We start from the raw sequence: 12,376 nt of genomic DNA, 5'->3' as shown, positions 1-12,376 counted from the left end.
CTAGGGCAACTCCCATTGACTTCTATAGAAACTTGCACGCTTTTTTTTATTTTTTGTGGTTACTGGCCATATTAGGGGCTTATTTATCAAATAAATTAAAAAAAAAAATTCTAAATCGATTAAACTCGCATATCGAATGCTTGCTTATTTAATAAACTGGTAAATGCGATTAAAAAAAAGTCAAATACTCGATTTTTCGAGTTTATGGGGCAGATTTACTAAAACATTTTGAAATTCGAATAAACTCGTTTTCCCGAATGATGAATGTTTACTAAAAAAAAGTCCCAAAGAAAACTCGAATTGAACATACGGCTTGGCATTGCCTAGGACAACTCCCATTGACTCCCATAGAAACTTGCACGCTTTTTTTTTAAATTTCTGTGGTTACTGGCCTTATTAGGGGCTTATTTATCAAATAAATTAAAAAAAAAAAATTCTAAATTGATTAAACTCACATATTGAACGCTCGCTTATTTATTAAACTGGTAAATGCGGTTAAAAAAAAAGGTTAAAAAAAAGTCAAATACTTGATTTTTCGAGTTCATGGGGCAGATTTACTAAAACTCTATCATTTCCCGTTTTTTTACATTTTGAAATTCGAATAAACTCATTTTCCCGAATGACGAATATTTACTAACAAAAAAGTCCCAAGGAAACGTTGCAAAAACTTTACTTTTTCCGAATAGCTGCAACAATTAAAAAAAGTCGAGTTTTCGGCCAAAACCCAGCGTCAAAAATTCGAAATCTCTAAAGTTTCGAGACAAAAGAAAGATATTCAAGAAAAGGGAACTTTACTACTGACTTCTACATGGACTCGGCTAGTTTAACCTGGCGTAACCCTGGCATAGTAAACTAGCCGAGTAAATCTCAAAAAAGTCGCAGCGTCTTTTCTCTGCAACTTTTTGCGCTAAAAATTCGATTCGGGTAAAAAAAAGAAAACCATGGTTAGTAAATGGGCCCCTAAATCTCGAAACAAACTCGAATAAAACTCGTAAACTCGAATTGAAAATAAGGCTTGACTTTGCCTAGGACAGCTTCTATAGAAATTTGCAAGCTTTTAGATGGCGAATCTTTACATTCGAGTTTTCGGCTTTTTTGGACTTAATAAATACCAGACATTCAAGTTTTTGAACCATAACTCAAGTTGGAGTTTTTTAGCGCTTAAATTCAATTTATGGTTCAAAAAACAAAAAGAAAATCAAAACTCAACCGTTGATAAATCACCCCCTAAAAGTTCTATTTAGCAATATCTGTTTGGAATTTATCCTTTTGTTCACTCTCTAGTCCAGCGGTTCTCAGCCTGTGGGTCAGGACCCCTTTGGGGGTGGAACAACCCTTTCACAGGGGTCGCCTAAGACCGCAGGAAAACACATATTTCCGATGGTCTTAGGGATAATTTTATGGATGGGGGTCACCACAACATGAGGAACTGTATTAAAGGGTCACGGCATTAGGGAGGTTGGGAACCACTGCTCTAGTCCAACATGCCTGTCCATGAAAGTGCACATACTGTATATATCAGGGGTGGGCAAACTACGGCCCGTGGGCCACATCCGGCCCCTTGGCCTTTTCAATCCGGCCCACAGAGTCGTGCCCCCTTAAAAGAATTATGGCCCCTGATTGGTTGCACCCGTGCATGCACGTGACGTCAGCACACACGGGGCGCAACCATATAAAGGATGCAGCGGGGAGCCGGGGTCAGAATCAGGGGGAGGATGGAGCGAGCGGCACGTAGCTGGTGGGGGAGATGGAGGAGCTGGGGAATGGAGCTGGAGGATGCTGAGGGTTAAGCTGGAGGGAGCTGGAGGATGCTGGGGGTGGAGCTGTAGGATGCTGGGTGGGAGCTGGAGGATGCTGGGGGTGGAGCTGAAGGATGCTGGGTGGGAGCTGGAGGATGCTGGGGGTGGAGCTGTAGGATGCTGGGTGGGAGCTGGAGGATGCTGGGGGTGGAGCTGTAGGATGCTGGGTGGGAGCTGGAGGATGCTGGGGAGTGGAGCTGGAGGATGCTGAGGGTTGAGCTGGAGGGAGCTGGAGGATGCTGGGGGTGAAGCTGTAGGATGCTGGGTGGGAGGTGGAGGATGTTGGGTGGGAGCTAGAGGATGCTGGGTGAGAGGTGGAGGATGCTGGGGAGTGGAGCTGGAGGATGCTGGGGTGGGGAGCTGCAGGATGCTGGGGAGTGGAGCTGGAGGATGCTGGGGTGGGGAGCTGCAGGATGCTGGGGAGTGGAGCTGGAGGATGCTGGGGTGGGGAGCTGCAGGATGCTGGGGAGTGGAGCTGGAGGATGCTGGGGTGGGGAGCTGCAGGATGCTGGGGAGTGGAGCTGGAGGATGCTGGGGTGGGGAGCTGCAGGATGCTGGGGAGTGGAGCTGGAGGATGCTGGGGTGGGGAGCTGCAGGATGCTGGGGAGTGGAGCTGGAGGATGCTGGGGTGGGGAGCTGCAGGATGCTGGGGAGTGGAGCTGGAGAATGCTGGGTGGGATGCTGGGGGGTGCTGAGAGACCCCGGGCCCCAGCCCATCAGTAAGTCAATGTGGCCCATGAGCCAAAAAGTTTGCCCATCCCTGGTATATATGATCACATGGTTGGACTGGGGCCCAATGGAGACCCTCAGGGGTCAACAACTGCCCCATATCTCCGCCACCACACACAGCTCCACCAATGTTCCCTCTCCCCCTGCAGCAATGCACACCCTGGACATGGGCAGGTAGGAGAAGGGAGCAACCCCAATGTGTATCAGTATTGGCAGGTAGTGGGCTACTGATGCTATGTAGATAGATAAGCCCAGAGCTTAGCAGGATTTCCCCCTGGATCCCGGTGGGCCAGTCTGACCCTATAGCACCTCAGGATTCCTGCCTCTGCATATTCAGACATGTATCATACATACAGTATAATTCAGAGGGGAACGCTACTTTTTGTTTTTGTATCCACAAACCCCTTGAAGTACAGGGAACACAAAAACATTCTCTTGAATATTGTGTAATAAAGAACCCAACCCCCATTGGATCAGACCCCCTCCCCCCCCCCCCCCCCCACTATTCTGAAATAATATTCATGAATTCAAGACATTCACTGGAAACCTAGGAATTCCACAGACATTAGTTGCAAAGCTTGAAAAATGCATCGTAAAAAATAAAATGTCACCCTCCATGCGGTTGGTCAAATGGTCATCACATTATATTATTATTATTAACGTTTGTCTAAAACATGCAGTAAGGCATAACAGTAAGCTGAACCTTCCTCAGGAAATGTCCGGACTTTCTATCAGATCCATGCCTCTGGGTTATTGTGCCAACGAGGAGGCAGCTGATTGGCGCTGCCCAAGTCACATGGCACTAACCGTTTAACATTCTATTGGCTTCGGAAATAATGAGGCCAATTATTGACGGCTTCTCTAACGGCAGACGGATATTTTTTCCTTGATGATGTGCTAAGAGGCTGGATGGAAAAAAAAATGCATCTGCCCTTGACCTAGATAATTAAGTAACAGAATCTCGTTAATTTTGTTTCCATTTGGAGGTAGATTAGGAACAAATTAAATCAATCATGGCTGCTTAGAGTCATCTCTGCATGAAACAGGGGAGGTTATTTTGCAAAGCCGGAACTTCTTTGTCTGTCGGGCCGGAACTTCTTTGTCTGTCGGGCCGGAACTTCTTTGTCTGTCGGGCCGGAACTTCTTTGTCTGTCGGGCCGGAACTTCTTTGTCTGTCGGGCCGGAACTTCTTTGTCTGTCGGGCCGGAACTTCTTTGTCTGTCGGGCCGGAACTCTTTGTCTGTCGGGCCGGAACTTCTTTGTCTGTCGGGCCGGAATTACTGGAAATTTTGATGGTGTCTGAGTGGGCTTCTTATTCCCCACACATGGCTCCTAAATTAAAGGGGGTGGTTCACCTTTAAGTTAACTATTAGGGGACCATTCATGAAAGCACGAATTTTCACTGGTTAAAATCACAATTGAAAAAAATTCGGAGTAACCACGATAATTTCTGACGTGCGAAAATTGCGAGAAAATTCTTTTCTTGGCCGTACGAAAATATTGTGTTTGCGATCCAAAAGTCACAAAATTTTTTATCGTAAACGGCGAGAAAACCTTTCTGGATTTGAACATGGCCAAAAGATATTGTAGTCACGATACCAAAGCTTGAATGAATTCCAAAATGGTTGCAAGTCTTTGCGAAAAATACGACTTTTTCGTAGAAGTTAACGAAAACCACGAAAAAAAGTCGCAGAATTTTAACTATATTTTCGTGGTCATTATGAAAAGTTCAGTAAATTAGAAAAAATACGATTTTTTTCTGAAAAAAAAATTTGCGTTTTCACGAATGGGCCCCTATGTATGTTATAGAAGGGCCAATTCTTAGTAACTTTTCAATTGGTCTTCATTATTTATTTTATATAGTTTTTGAATTATTTGCCTTTTTTTCCTGTCTTTTTCCAAATCAGGGACGCTGACTCCCGCAGCTCTGTGAGGCTATTTTTTATTACTTAGGTATATATTTGAGCCTCTATTCATCACCCAGTGTCTCATTGATACCACTACCTGGTTGCTAGCGGAATTTAGACCCTAGCAACCAGATATTGTGCTAACATTCCAAAGCTTCTGAACAAAGCTAAACAACCTGACAAACTACAAATAATAAAAAAATGAAGACCAATTGCAAAATGTCTCAGAATATCACTCTCTACATCATAGAGACTGAGAGTTGACCTCTCTCTTTTTTTGTAGGATTTTGAGCAGAAATAAATTGTTGCCAATAATAATAAAATACCCCAAAAATATTTGTTGCCCTGACAAGTGAATTAAAAAAAATATTGGTAAGTTGGATAAATCCAGGGTGGGACTGGTGGGACACCGGCCCCCCGTGGGCCCCCTCTGGCCCAGACCTGATCCCAGCCAGGGTCGAACTGGGATACCGGGAAAAATCCCGGTGGGCCCCGGTGGCCCGGACCAGACCCTTGCCGGCGCTCCCCCTGCCCGACCGTTCCTCCCCTGACACGTTAAATTTACGCGCGCTCAGGGGAGGATGCCGGGTGCGGGCCCCTGCAGGGGGTTAGGGGGGCCACTGGGGGGGGTTAGGAGACGCGGCCGGTGGGAGCCCCGGTAGGCCCTGCACCCCCCAGTCCAACCCTGATCCCAACTGCCTTCCCCCGAATGCCTCTATTTATGCACGCTCAGGGGATGGAAGGGGCCCCGGAGGAGGCGTGTACATGCAACTGGGGGGCATGTGTGGGCAGTGGGGGCTCCTGTGGGGGGTGGATGGGCTATAGCCCCGATGGGCCCACACATCCCCAGTCTGACCCTGGATATATTTGCCCCCAAAATGAACACTGAAACCCTTTTAGTATGTTCCGGCATCTGTCTGGCTTTTGTAGAACCTGTTGGACCTGTCGAGATGGACTTGCAGAGATAAAGGAGCAGCATTTCTAGTTTGTAGGGGGGTAGACATAATGGTCTTTCCCGATCATGGACGTCTCACTACATATTGATTAGCAAGGATTAATGCATAGTCCTTATTAACACGTGTGCATTTCACTTTGCTCCGCTACAGAACCACATTGTGGCAGCTCGGAAGTCTGTAATTTATACCAACCCAAGCTCTCTCTATAGAAACCATTCTTCTCTACAGCCTGGGTTTGCTTTTTGATCATGAATAGACCGTGCTGAGACAATCACTTTCCGCTTTCTGTACTAATTAGCAGAGCTTCTTATCGTCTCACTCCACGTTCAGAGCCTCGCCGGTTGGATTCTGCCTCCTGGCTTCAAAACAGTCCTTGTATTCTAAGATATCTCATAACATGCAGCTAGGAATGAAACCGTCTACTGAAATATGGTTTTGGTTTCTTGTGCTTCAATAAAGACTATATTCCACTCAGCTATTATTCTTATACTATGGGGGCTGTCAAGCATCGTGCCCTGAACTCCTATCAACGAACGCTCCTGTTGTGCTGAGTCAGGTCTGAGTTTTAGGGTCGCTGCTGGAAATCGTTTGGGGTGAACTGTTTTCGTTTGGGCAGTCGGAAAAGGAATGTACAGAACTCATAGAGGTCATAGATAAGTGACCAATCACAGGAGGTCCTGAGGTTGGAGAACCATAAGTCTGTTGAACAGGAGTAGCTTCTTCTGGGTGCTGTAGTAACCTGGCCCTTTCCATCTCTTCATGAGACAAAGGTGTCCCAGTTGTACAAAGGGTGTTAGTAGGAATGTACCCCCAGTCCCTTGAAGCATGGAAATTCTCTGCATCTGGAGAAACTCTAGCGAAATGGACTTGAGCGTATCCAATGTCAGAAGGAAATGGAGCGTGTCCAACTGTTCTCTGCATGGGGGGTTCCTGTACGATGTGCACAGGGTGGGGGGCATTGTAGTTGGATCTTGCCTGCTGCTCGTTGCAACTCAGATGGGCTGAAGGTGGTGTGGACACAACTTGGACCGTGTAGGGACATCCAATGGTGGCATTGTACTGCTGAGCAGCCAGAAGGGTCTGGAGTAGGCGCATCATGTGCTGAAGCTCCTTGCTGAGCTGAGATACTTCTTGGTTGAGATTGTTTATCTACAACAAGCAGACGGAAAACATGTACTTTCTTTTTAAACACATATTTCATAACTTAGAAATTTAATGAGGAATTCTAACTGAATAAAGAACGTTTTTCTATTTCCATTTTTTGCCATATAATTCTATGGTTACAGGCAGTAATGTGTGTAATGTAGATGTATAAATTCAGATTGAAAATGTCCTCATTGTATTATCTTAATAACTTGGCCCGATGCAATACGACTGAATTGGCAAAGGGAGCTGCGGACGCTCCAATCAAACTGGAACATGAAGGGCAACTAACACCGTTAATGCTATTTACAGTTACTGCTTCTTCCTGCCGCTATTTTCAGCCAAACCCGTAATTCATAAATATTCATTATTATTTGTTAACAAATAATGTATTCTGCTGAGAAAATTGTCTGTTAAATCCTTGGCAAATAGCATGGCTGCAAAGGCTCCAGGCAACAATAAAACCAGCCTTGTAAACATTCTTATCGCTGCCGTATAGATAAGCAACAATTGCACTACTGGCCGAGCCGCCTGTCATTTACTTGAATGGAATCTGCCAGTCAGCTCTAGTGCAACAACGGATTCTATTCAGGTAAATGACAGGCTGAACAGCCGCATTCGGGTGTTTCTTGGCCAGCTGCGCAATTGGGCCTCAAGTTTAAGTTTGTATTTTCTATATAGGCACCCAAGGGCATCTGCCTAGGGCAGCAGGTTACAGACTAAAGGTGGCCATACACGAGCCAATTGTAGCTGCCGATATCGGTCCCTTGGACCGATTCGGCAGCTTATCAGCCCGTGTAGGGGCAGAAACGACGGCCATGTCCGACCGATATCTGGCCTGAAATTGGCCAGATATCGATTGGGCAGGTTAAAAGATTTAGTCAGATCGGGGGCTGCATAGGTTCATTGATGCGACCCCCAAACCGACTGCGCCATTGCCGCCAGTTGAATTAGCCTACATTTTCCCTATATCGCCCACCCGTAGATGGAGATATCGGGAGAAGATCCGCTCACTTGGCGACCTTGCTCTTAATATGTATGGGCACCTTAAAGGTGGCTATACCCATAAAGATCTGCTCATCTGGTGAGGTGGCCAAATGAGCAGTTCTTTCTCCCCCTAAACCCACCTAAAGGTGCCCACACCTTAAGCTATTGATTTGACTTCTTCAGACCAATTTCTGCAGCTTATCTGCCTATGTATGTGGATCCCCGACGGGCCTCCTTGATCGATATCTGGCCACAAATTGGCCAGGTGTCGATAGGGCAATTTTGATTTTCCCATTGGATCGGGGACCGCATCAGTTCATTGATGTGGTTGTCACTCTGATGGCTCCTATACTCATAGGGACAAAGAACCAAATTAGCCCGATATTGCCCTCCTTAGGTGGCGATATAGGGAGAAAGTTATGCACGTTTGGCTACCTTGTATGGCCACCTTAATATTAAATTATTCTGGCTCTAGGGCCAAAAAATCAAATTACAATTGGTATAGGAGCCATTGGAGTGTGGACTGCATCAAAGAGCCAATGTTTTCCCCAATCCTTCAGGGAAATCAAACCTTCTTGATCATCACCTGCCCAATATTTGGCCAGATATCGGTTGGGGGGCCCATTGGGGTTTCCCATACATGGAAAATTACCCATGGTTATCACTCTGAAGGACTCAAATCTGCAGCTTATATCTGCCCATGTATGGCCACCTTAAGTAGCATAGTGATACACCAATGTGTAAGCACTAACATATAATGTGTATGAATATAACACACTCCTTCCCTCAATAGTACAGTGATTGGATAAACAATATACTACTATATACCTACCACTATATTACATCTATGGGTATAGGATCTGTTTTTGACATTGGGCTTTCCTGATGATGGGTAACTGGGCCTGGATACTCCTAATAACATTTGGACATTATAAAACCAAGAGGAATGTTTGCCTTTAGCAAAGGAAGAGCTAGAAGTGTTGTATTAGAGAACATTCTGAATAATAGGTTTCCATTAAATATATGCTAGGGGCAACCCATGTAACTCTCTTACCTCTAGGTTCAACCTGCAGATGTTCTGTTTTATTTCCTCTGCTTCAGCGGCCAAGATTGGATTCATCACTTTTACTCCTAAAACAACGGACAATTCAGGAAGGAAAATCAGCATTTTTTGTTTGTTAGCTCAATGTAACATTATAACTTAGAACCCAAAAACATTGGGCCAGATTCTCAAATTTTCAAACCTGCCCGATTTCAGGCCAGATGTCGGTCGGGCAGGCCCGTCGGTAGTGCCCATACACGGGCTGATAAGCTGCCGAATCAGTCTAAGGGACCTATATCGGCAGCTAGAATCGGCCCGTGTATGACCACCTTAACCCACTCGGCCCCCTCCTTTAGGAATTGGCTTTGGCTGTTTGCTACCGAGCATGCTTAATTCTTATAAACCCAGACTACTAAACACGCCCTCTAGTCTAGCAGCCAATGAAGAGATGGCATTGCTGGGTCCCATAGAAACTCTGCTCTAGCTGTCTGCTCCTATTTTTTCTCCTAACCTCCTGTCCTGAGCTCAGTTTAACCATTACAGTGCTCAATTCCAAGCAGAACTTTTTATCAAAGTAAGTTCTGCCCGTGTAAGCCTGCATTCTCCATTGCATGTGCTGTTTGCAGATGTAAATGTTACTGATGTGTGAGAAAATCTGATGGTACTGTTGAACAGAGGGGATATATGCAGTACAAATGGTGTGGTTTGGGTGGGGGAGATGTGCCCAACTTATATACATGGTAGGCTTTACATGTCAGGGTATATAAAATTGAGGTTTCATTGTATTTCTTTCCCATCTATTTCCATCATTGCTTCAGTCAGTGCTGTTATATGTCCCCATCTCATTTCCACATCTCACAGACTGACTTGCCCTCGGTGCCAAATAGTCTTTATAGGGAACACCAAGAGCTTTATTTGGGTAAATGTCATATTATCAATAATGATGCATTGAATAAAGGATTAGGTTTGGGATTTAGCCAGGTCCCAACTTTTTTGATGGATTTGAATTCGACCCAATCCAATCCAATCCAAATCCAAACTCTTAAAACCATGTCACTTTAAATATGTGGACAACTAGACATGGGCATTTTGCATGGGAAATAGGTTATCTAGGAGCAGCACAGCGCCCCATGTTGGCCAAGATGTGCACATACAGTAGATACTGTCCATATGTCTGCATTGCCCCGGCCATTCCATCATGTGAAATGTCAGGATTATGTCATGTTGTGGTCTCACTTGTGGAAATATTGCTTGCACAATTCATTATTGCTAATGCGCTTGCCCCTTGCTGAGCAGATCTTATGAAAGCAGAGGTTAAATCCGACTAATCCCAGGCACATCATTTAATAAAAGAGGAAAACAGAACATGTAGCCACGCACTGTAAACCACAGAAAGGTGACCAGACATGGGCCCATAGCAGCTGCCAATTAGGTCCCTCCATATTGGATCTGCCCGAGTTGACCCAGCATGTGGTTGGTCAAAGTGAATGCCCAGTTTAAGATTAATTATGAAAAAAAACAATGTTTAGTTTAATTCCATGCTATTGGCAAGAAGGTTGATAGAATGCCACACCCCTATAGGTAGTTACCAGGTCCTGCTTCCCAATGAGGAAAAATGAAAAATTGCCATTTTAAGTACTAAGTGCCGCCCCCTGGGATCATAGGATTCACAGTGCCCACACACAAGCCAAGGCACACATACATGTTAGGCCCCATCAGCCAATGAATGGGCAGAGTTCTGCCTTTTACTCCCACACTACTTCCTGTTACAGTTAGAGCTGCATCACTTCCTGTCAGCTGATCTCTGAGGGAGCACACAGCCCAGCACAAAATGGCCGCTTGAGGGAAAAGATGTAAAAGGGAAATATTTACTGATATATATATATTCCAGTTTGGGGAGATTCTTTAATAGGCCCCTTAACTGTTAGTAAAGTATTCATTTTGGGGTTATAGTTTTCCTTTAAAGGTACAAAGTGCAAAATTACATAGCAATTCTCCAAATTCAAACAAACTTACACCCCCCCCGCACAGTTCCCTGTCTTATTTAACTACATAATTTCAGTTAATGCGCCAGAGACTTTACTCCTACTCTACTGAGCTACAGTGCCTGTCTGTTCTGTTCTAGTACCACTCTAACTAGATATATATATTGCCCACAACCAGGGTCGGACTGGGACATGGGAAAAAACCCGAGTGGGCCCTGGCGGCCCAGACCCGACCCTTGCCAGCGCTCTCCCGGCCAACCGTTCCTCCCCTGACGCGTTAAACTTACGTGCGCTCAGGGGAGGACGTTGGGTGGGGGACCCTGCGGGGGGTAGGGAGGCTCAGCGGGGGCCCCTGTGAGGGGTTAGAGAGGCTCAGCGGGGCCCCTGTGCAGGGGGGGTTAAGGGGTGCGGGGGATGTGGCCGGTGGGGGCACCTGAAGGCCACCTGGGGCAGCAGCCCTGGTGGGTCCTGTACCCACCGAGTCCAACCCTGCCCACAATGGAGCTAGGGTTGCCACCTCTGCTGGCTTTCTTCTCTGGACAGGATGGAGACGGAGCCATCAGTCTGTGGGGATTAAGACCTTGGGGCATCTGATTTCCAGACGGCTCAACATGTAGGAAGCAAGGCTTTAACCATCACAATAGCAGCCCAAAACTGCATTCCATTTCAGGAATATGATTGGGGCTTACACTTGTTCCTGTTGTTATACGTGTTGCGGCTGTATGAGCCTGTGGCTATGGCTGCCTGGTACTTAGGCTTGTTAACAAGTTTGCTGTCCATTTTCATTCCTATATTTTTCTCTGCCCGATTTCTTCCACTCTAATTAGCCTTCAGTTGTCGCTGATTGATAGGTGCATAACTGTCCATTTATTCACACTGAGTCTCATCTACTATTTCCCTGCCTGGTCAGCAGTTGTGTCGTTAGGAACTGGCCCTTGCATTCTATGTACAATATTCTTAAAGGAAAACTATGCCCCAGATCAATGTAGGTCTCTATAAATACACATAAAACAGCTCATATGTAAAACCCTGCTTCATCTAAATAAACCATTTTCATATAAATATACTTGTTTAGCAGTATGTGCCATTGGGTAATCCTAAATAGGAAACTGCCATTTTAAGTACTAAGGGCCGCCCCCTGGGATCATAGGATTCACAGTGCCCACAAACAAGCCAAGGCACACATACATGTTAGGCCCCATCAGCCAATGAATGGGCAGAGTTCTGCCTGTTACTCCCACACTACTTCCTGTTACAGTTAGAGCTGCATCACTTCCTGTCAGCTGATCTCTGAGGGGGCACACAGCCCAGCACAAAATGGCGGCTCAAGGGAAAGGATGTAAAAGGGCAATATTTACTGATATATATATTCCAGTTTGGTGAGATTCTTTATTAGGCCACAGAAGGGGGCATTTACCAGATCAGAAACCTTTTAGGGGTCAGGCTTTTTGTCGTCGAAAACCCAAAAACGTTGCGGAAATATTCCAATATTTATCATGTGACTAAACTTCGAAAATGGCAGATGTTCCTTATATAATCTGTAGATCTTTCTTTGCTTTGTGGGTTTTAGAGGTTTTCGGGTTTTTTGACTCTTATGTGCAACAAGTCGGAAAAAGTTGCGGTTTTTGCGACTTTTTTTTTCATCCGTGCTTTTTCAATTCAGATCTCTTGATAAATGGCTGCCATTCGTTGAAATAAAAATTAAAATCCTCCCTATATATCATATCAACTATCTGTTGGTTAAATACTCATTCTGTTGGTATAGTTTTCCTTTAATCAGACGACTATAAAGATTTGACCCTGTTGGGACGCTGGGCATAGTCGCTTA

The 12,376-nt window shown here is 45.4% G+C and overlaps 1 protein-coding gene across 1 annotated transcript in view; it reads right to left on the bottom strand.

Moving 5' to 3' along the window:
* Positions 1–5,009: 5,009 nt before the first annotated feature.
* The window catches only part of kcnh4 (potassium channel, voltage gated eag related subfamily H, member 4), a 115,261-nt gene continuing 107,894 nt past the window's right edge, over positions 5,010–12,376 (bottom strand). The window contains exons 15-16 of the mRNA XM_002942318.3: positions 8,576–8,652; positions 5,010–6,540 (exon numbers count right to left, since the gene is read on the bottom strand). Of these exons, the coding sequence (XP_002942364.2) occupies positions 5,944–6,540; positions 8,576–8,652 (674 nt within the window). The 3' untranslated portion in view covers positions 5,010–5,943. The remainder of the gene's footprint in view (positions 6,541–8,575; positions 8,653–12,376) is intronic.

This window comes from Xenopus tropicalis, chromosome 10 (genome assembly GCF_000004195.4).
Source record: "Xenopus tropicalis strain Nigerian chromosome 10, UCB_Xtro_10.0, whole genome shotgun sequence".
NCBI classification, from domain to species: Eukaryota; Metazoa; Chordata; class Amphibia; order Anura; family Pipidae; genus Xenopus; species Xenopus tropicalis.
This window is presented reverse-complemented; position numbering and strand designations above follow the sequence as displayed.